Raw genomic sequence first — 7,500 nt, 5'->3', positions numbered from 1 at the left:
AGGAGAGAGAGAGACAGGAGGGCAGATCCCACATGTGAGACAGGAGGAGAGAGAGACAGGAGGAGGAGAGAGACAGGAGGAGAGAGAGAGACAGGAGGGCAGATCCCACATGTGAGACAGGAGGAGGAGAGAGACAGGAGGAGAGAGAGAGACAGGAGGAGAGAGAGAGAGACAGGAGGAGAGAGAGAGACAGGAGGGCAGATCCCACATGTGAGACAGGAGGAGGAGAGAGAGACAGGAGGAGAGAGAGAGACAGGAGGAGAGAGAGAGACAGGAGGGCAGATCCCACATGTGAGACAGGAGGAGGAGAGAGACAGGAGGAGGAGAGAGACAGGAGGGCAGATCCCACATGTGAGACAGGAGGAGAGAGAGAGACAGGAGGGCAGATCCCACATGTGAGACAGGAGGAGAGAGAGACAGGAGGAGAGAGAGAGACAGGAGGGCAGATCCCACATGTGAGACAGGAGGAGGAGAGAGACAGGAGGAGAGAGAGAGACAGGAGGAGAGAGAGAGAGACAGGAGGAGAGAGAGAGACAGGAGGGCAGATCCCACATGTGAGACAGGAGGAGGAGAGAGAGAGAGACAGGAGGGCAGATCCCACATGTGAGACAGGAGGAGAGCGAGAGAGAGGAGGAGAGAGAGTCAGGAGGAGAGAGAGGGAGACAGGAGGAGAGAGAGAGACAGGAGGGCAGATCCCACATGTGAGACAGGAGGAGAGAGAGAGACAGGAGGGCAGATCCCACATGTGAGACAGGAGGAGGAGAGAGAGAGAGACAGGAGGGCAGATCCCACATGTGAGACAGGAGGAGAGAGAGAGAGACAGGAGGAGAGAGAGAGACAGGAGGGCAGATCCCACATGTGAGACAGGAGGAGAGAGAGAGTCGGGAGGAGAGAGAGGGAGACAGGAGGAGAGAGAGACAGGAGGAGAGAGAGAGACAGGAGGGCAGATCCCACATGTGATACAGGATGAGGAGAGGGAGACAGGAGGAGAGAGAGACAGGAGGAGAGAGAGAGACAGGAGGGCAGATCCCACATGTGAGACGGGAGAGACAGGATGAGGAGAGGGAGACAGGAGGAGAGAGAGAGACAGGAGGGCAGATCCCACATGTGAGTCAGGAGGAGAGAGAGACAGTAGGGCAGATCCCACATGTGAGAGTGAAGAGGTGAGCCAGAGAGCAGATCCTGATATCATTTTAATTTCATTTGTATTTGGATTTAAATTTTATTTAATTTCAGGTTTTTGCTTGATTAATGTATTTGTTGTGTTATGTTGTCGGGTAGGTGTCTGAATAGACATGACACCACTGGACTCAAGGCTTTGAGAGCTGGCATGCACAGGGGGACAGAAACACTATTTACTAGACCTTTAAGGGGAGTTGCCATGGTAACTGCAAACATGGCAACATGAAAGATGAAAGTGTGCTTAACAAGACAATATCAAGGACTTTGTCACAATTAGGCCACACACAAGAATATGAAACAAAATTATTTTATTATCATCAAGTCGTAACACAAGGTATTTTCCTTGTGGAACTCTTCCACTAAATCGCACGGAAAACTCTTTCTGTGGAAATGGGGGGGGGGGGCTATGGGAGAGGGCCCTGCCCACACAGGTACTCCTGCATAACTGTAGTGGTTGAAGTGAAATGAGAACAATTACATTATTAATGGCATCTGAAATTTCAAAAAACATCCCACATAACTACACAGAACTGAACACCTCGAAGGAGGATTGAAAATCTTTGGATAACAGTACATGGAATTGCCAGAGCATGTACACAGCTACTCCTCCTTTAGTGGTTAAAGTACATGGAATTGTCAAAGTTGGGAATTTACAGTAGGAATGACCTTTTTTTTTTTGACAAACAACAACAACAAAAACCCTGCTGAGGACATGATTAAAGTAAAGGAGTCTTTTGCTGACAGTCCAAGTTTATGTCATGGTTCGGTCGGTATCCAATGCACATCTGGTCCCCATGGTTAACCAACCCCAGACCGTAACGAGTCATCTCTATGGTAACAGAGCACCAGATGGCCCAGCGAGTGCACACATCAAACACAAGTGTGTGTGTGTGTCTGTGTGTGTACTCTTGAGGTAGATGCCCTCTTGGTCTTAAATCATAACACAGGTCATACATATCATGATACATTCAAAGATACTGCGAGCCCCATTCTTTGCTGTATATGTGTGTTTGTGTTATTGGGGGGAGAGAGAGTATGTCTTTGTATGTGTATGTATGTGTATGTGTGTGTGTGTGTGTGTGTGTGTGTGTCTGTTTGTGTGTGTGTGTGTGTGTGTGTGTCTGTGCGTGCGTGCGTGCGTGCGTGCGTGCGTGCGTACTCTTGAGGTAGATGCCCTCTTCGTCCTAAAGCATAACACGGGTCATAAGTACCACCAGCTTCAGGACAAGGCCTGACCTTTATACGTTTCCAAGGAAACATACAATCAAAACAGTTGCTGTTATTCAGTACTTTTTTTCTACTACTATTACTGTTACTGTTTTCTGTTATTATTACTGTCAATGTATACATTAACATCCAATGTCATAACAAACAATCAAACACATCATCTTGTGGTCAAACTTACCAGACCTAGCTGTGCAAGTGAAGCTTTAAACAGCTTTCACTAGTTTTAACCATTTAAAGTCTCCTGTCCGTGTAGTGCTGCCTACTTATATAAAACACTCTCAACAGTAAATATACTGTACTGTTATACATATACATGTGCATGTTGTAAATAAATAATTATAAAAATAGAGATAATATAAATAGCACAATGTTTGCGGAAGAAATTGTCTCTCCTTCCACGCAGTGTCCTGAGCTTAGGAAAGGTGCTGAAGCTCCACGAACTCCCGGGTACGCTTGAAACAAGTAATTAGTTCTAATACAGTGGTCGCTTAAATCTAGTCATTAGTTCTACTACGGTGGTCGCCAGTGCTGGTGGACTCACTAGCTGCCCACGAAGAACATCCCAAAGCCCGAATTGTTGCTTACAAGTTTCCATACAAAGCCTCCATTTGGTGAGTTCGGTGTGCGCACGGTCATATGACCACTCAGGCGGCTGTCTCGCTTCAAGTGCACCACGTCCCAACACCTGTTCGTCACGGGCGTCGTGACCTGGCAATCCAGTTCCACCACACACGGGGGCAGTACTTCAGCATTATCGGACTTCAACGTCACTTCCACAATGCTACTGCTTTTGCACTCTGTCGCGGTTTTCACGAAACTGATGTCCATGTAGATATAATAACTCCCTTCGCCCAGCACTTTCAGCATACTTTGAGTTGAGCTGTAGTTGTAATTCGTGCCAATGGAAGAGCTGCTGCCGAATCCAATCGTCTCCCATTTCATAGTTTGATTACGAACTTCGCCTATGGGGACAAAAAAAACTATTAAACAGGTGTCCTAAATGAACTTGATAAATCAGTAAATAATGACAGATAGATAAGTTACATGGTCATGCCGGCTGGTGCGCAGGACATCTAATCAGTATTCGTATTGAGCACGGATCTACTGACATAGGCTAGATAATACTCATCAGCTCACAAAATGTACTTTCTTAAATACCAGCTTCATCTATTGTGTGCAACAACTCAAATAGGCCTACTTATGTTCTATTCTTGCCGCATCTATAGGTCTATATCCAACCAAATATCTAGAAACGGATGGACTTGCGTTGTAATTACTGGTGAAAACAAACTAGTACCAGGACTAACCGAAGATGAGAGGTGGCCGGCAACACCGAACATGTCGCCACAATGCTTTTATTTTTAGATACAGATTTGTACTACATAAGTAATTACTATTTCAGCTAACAGGAAGGTAATAAGGTTGTGTGAGAGGGTTGCAGTTTGATGATGCACATGAAGTGAACTATAGCGGTTCCTAACAGTTCGAACTCGAAACCCTAAGAACAGGCGCCCCTGAGTTGTGTGTGGTAGGGGGATTTGCACGTATTTTGTGTGCACACGTATTCGTTCATTGAATTCAGTAAGCCTGCTCATTTATTTTAAGTGACACTTTGGCATAATAGTCTTACCGTTGGTAGCTCTCACGTAGGCAACATGTCCCGACTGCAAAGAGAGAGAAAGAGAGACAGAGACATTAATACGGTTGCAGATTTTGAATTCCATGCGTGTATAATGTGGTTCTTAACACGGTGACGAATGCCCGCAAAACAATAGACTACGACAGATTTAGCGTTGTGTTTATAAAACTTCGCAAGCTCAGTGATCATTCTGCCAATGCTTAGAAGTTAATGCTCAAGCGAATCCCATGTTTAACTTTTTATTTGTAACGTTAACCGTAACAAGTAGTCTGTATGCATGTATGGCAGCCTAATTCGTTACCGTTTAAAATAAGACAATACACCTATTTTGTATAAAGTACAGTGCCCAGTGACCGTGAGGCACACAGCTTACCTTAAATGTGCCCTCGTCAGGGAGAGGTGCAGAATGGGTAGCTTTGGAGCCCGTCGATTTGGTAGAGGCTACCTGGCTCTGTAGCTCTCTCCACATAAACAGAAACATCGCTCCCCCGCCAAGCGAAATTACAACCAAGGCGAACGTCAAGCACCCCAGACAGACGTAGACAGACTTGTCGCGGTGGCGCACGGTGGGCTGAAGGCTCTCCACGTCCTTTGATGACATGCTGTCCAGTTTGAATTATTGAGACTTTTTTTTGCTCAGGGAATAAAAACAAATTAATCAAGTTCCAAAACTGAGTCCAAATGGTGCTTGTTCGCGGTTGTCAAAGAGACTGCAAGAGTGGAACACATTCGCGTGATTTGGCCTTTATCTTCCTCTTTTGCTGTTCCTCGTCTAGTTTGTTGATAGACTACTGCCACTCGACTTTTATATGATCACAAACTGTCAAACCATAGGGAAGTCATGGATTTCCCTCGTGTCGTTTCCCACCCACTCTCCCCTCCCGTCACCTCCCCTTTATCGCTCCGTTGGCCGGGTCAGCTGCGTCGACGTAGACGGCTCACACCCAGCATCTGTGCGAGAAAAAAAAAGTTTAGACTTTCCGCTGCTTGCGGAGTTGCGAAAGCAAGCAGAACAGTGGAAAGCGAGAGCAGTGACGACGAGAGTGAAACAGGATGGGACATCCCGCGTCTCTCTCTCTCTCTCTCTCTCTCTCTTTCTTTTATGTTAACCCAACCACACTGATGTGCTCCTTTTACAGCTAAATGGCAACTCTCCAAATAATAATTTAATTCCATTAATCATTCACACACACACACACACACACACACACACACACACACACACACACACACACACACACACACACACACACACACACACACACACACACACACACGCACGATTGATGACTGGGACTGAGAAGATCTATTTTTAGATCTTCACCTGAGCTCTGGTTTGCATTTATTCAGTTCCAGCCCACAAAGACTGACAGCCAATTCAATTCCACAGAGGCGCAACTGTATACCCGCCCCTCCAGGACTATGAGCCAATCCAATCAAAATACTATGCTCAGGCTCAGTCCTCTCGGAGCCACCCACCCAGACAGAGGGCTTCCACGCCTTTGTGATGTCATCCTCTGAAACTGCTCTGTCATGTAGGCTCCTCCACATATATTCCCCATTGTGATGTCACAGAAGCAGTGACTATTGAATAGGCTTTTGATGTATGTTGGCTTATGTCTCACATTTTCATAATTAAAACTGTATAGCTATAGCTTGTCTTCCGACTGGAGGAATGTAAAGGTTACTACAGCATGTGTGTGTGTGTTTGAGTGTCTGTTTATCCAATCTGGAAAAAAACATTTTATTCTTTGCATTCAGGAAATGTTTTCCAAAAACAGGCAGAGTGTGGAGCAATTTTTTTTTATTTTGCCAGTACAATACCAACAGCATACACCTGAGCAAGTCTCGAGACTATACTGATTTTGCATTCCCTTTTCATACACCCGATGAACCCCTCTTGCCTTACTTGATCTGCCTTGACCCTTCCCCATGTGTCATTTTTTAATTGGAGGATCTGTTGGTCCCAGATAATATTCATGACATATTTGGTTTGCCACCTGCGCCTGCCTTCAAGGCCGAGGCCAAACAGATAGCTGCTGGTATGCTAGAGGGGAACCCATGTGGGAAAAACGGAATGATTCCCGGGTTAAAAATCAATAGCCTCTGGGAGACAGTGGGGTGGTTCAGCCAGCATGCAGATAGTTCCCCTGATACACCTCTTAATACATTTCACACATCAGTATGTTTGCTATACTTGATACACATTTAAACATAGCGTGCTCATAACCTAATTCATTTCAATACTGTAAATCATTTTTAGTAGTTTGTCAGACTATCATGGTGGTTATACTGATTGTTATTCAGAGATGCCGTCTGTGGTTCTAGACGCATGTGAGACTCCAGGTGAACTCTAAGGGCATTCAGAGATGGCGCCTGTGGTTCTAGACGCACGCGAGACTCCAGGTGAACTCTAAGGGCATTCAGAGATGGCGCCTGTGGTTCTAGACGCATGTGAGACTCCAGGTGAACTCTAAGGGCATTCAGAGATGGCGCCTGTGGTTCTAGACGCATGTGAGACTCCAGGTGAACTCTAAGGGCATTCAGAGATGGCGCCTGTGGTTCTAGACGCATGTGAGACTCCAGGTGAACTCTAAGGGCATTCAGAGATGGCGCCTGTGGTTCTAGACGCATGTGAGACTCCAGGTGAACTCTAAGGGCATTCAGAGATGGCGCCTGTGGTTCTAGACGCATGTGAGACTCCAGGTGAACTCTAAGGGCATTCAGAGATGGCGCCTGTGGTTCTAGACGCATGTGAGACTCCAGGTGAACTCTAAGGGCATTCAGAGATGGCGCCTGTGGTTCTAGACGCATGTGAGACTCCAGGTGAACTCTAAGGGCATTCAGAGATGGCGCCTGTGGTTCTAGACGCATGTGAGACTGCAGGTGAACTCTAAGGGCATTCAGAGATGGCGCCTGTGGTTCTAGACGCATGTGAGACTGCAGGTGAACTCTAAGGGCATTCAGAGAGGGTGACCGTAAGAGTGGCCCGACGCAGAGCAGCAGCGATTACTGGTGAAGGTTGGAATTTTCCTCTGGGGAGAGAAAGCAGAAGCAGAAGTGAAAGGGGGAGGAGAGAGATCGAGGAAGAGAGAGAGACAGAGAGATGCGGAGGAGCGAGCGAGTAAGCGAGCAAGAAAGAAAGAGAGAGAGAGATGAAGAAGAGCGAGCGAGCGAGAAAGAAAGAGAGAGAGAGATGAAGAAGAGCGAGCGAGCGAGAAAGAAAGAGAGAGAGAGAGAGAGTGAGAGTGAGAGAGAGATGAGGAGGACAGAGAGGGAACAGAGACGGGGGCTAAAAAAATAACGTTATATATTTATGGGGTGTGCGCTTGTGTTTGTGTGGCGGGGGACTGGATATGAATAGTGGATATGAATAGTGTGTGAAGGTCTCCTCCCATTTTGTATCTGTGGTTACATGTCCACATTGAAACCCGTTGGGATTTTTTGTGGTT

The 7,500-nt window shown here is 46.5% G+C and overlaps 2 protein-coding genes across 2 annotated transcripts in view; both read right to left on the bottom strand.

Moving 5' to 3' along the window:
- Positions 1 to 2,284: 2,284 nt before the first annotated feature.
- Positions 2,285 to 4,911, bottom strand: LOC116219385. Its single transcript, XM_031562696.2, has 3 exons — positions 4,422 to 4,911; positions 4,040 to 4,073; positions 2,285 to 3,371 (listed from the first exon to the last, which is right to left on the bottom strand). Exons 1-3 carry the CDS (start codon positions 4,647 to 4,649, stop codon positions 2,950 to 2,952), a joined length of 684 nt encoding a protein of 227 aa, XP_031418556.1. The 5' UTR covers positions 4,650 to 4,911; the 3' UTR covers positions 2,285 to 2,949.
- Positions 4,912 to 6,307: 1,396 nt separating this feature from the next.
- The window catches only part of LOC122128770 (NACHT, LRR and PYD domains-containing protein 12-like), a 32,515-nt gene continuing 31,322 nt past the window's right edge, over positions 6,308 to 7,500 (bottom strand). The window contains exon 9 of the mRNA XM_042703532.1: positions 6,308 to 7,001. Coding sequence (XP_042559466.1) covers positions 6,308 to 7,001 — 694 coding nt within the window. The remainder of the gene's footprint in view (positions 7,002 to 7,500) is intronic.

The sequence above is a fragment of the Clupea harengus genome, chromosome 24, assembly GCF_900700415.2.
Source record: "Clupea harengus chromosome 24, Ch_v2.0.2, whole genome shotgun sequence".
Classification (NCBI taxonomy): Eukaryota; Metazoa; Chordata; class Actinopteri; order Clupeiformes; family Clupeidae; genus Clupea; species Clupea harengus.
The sequence above is the reverse complement of the archived record's forward strand: the minus strand, read 5'-3'. Positions and strand labels throughout refer to the sequence as shown.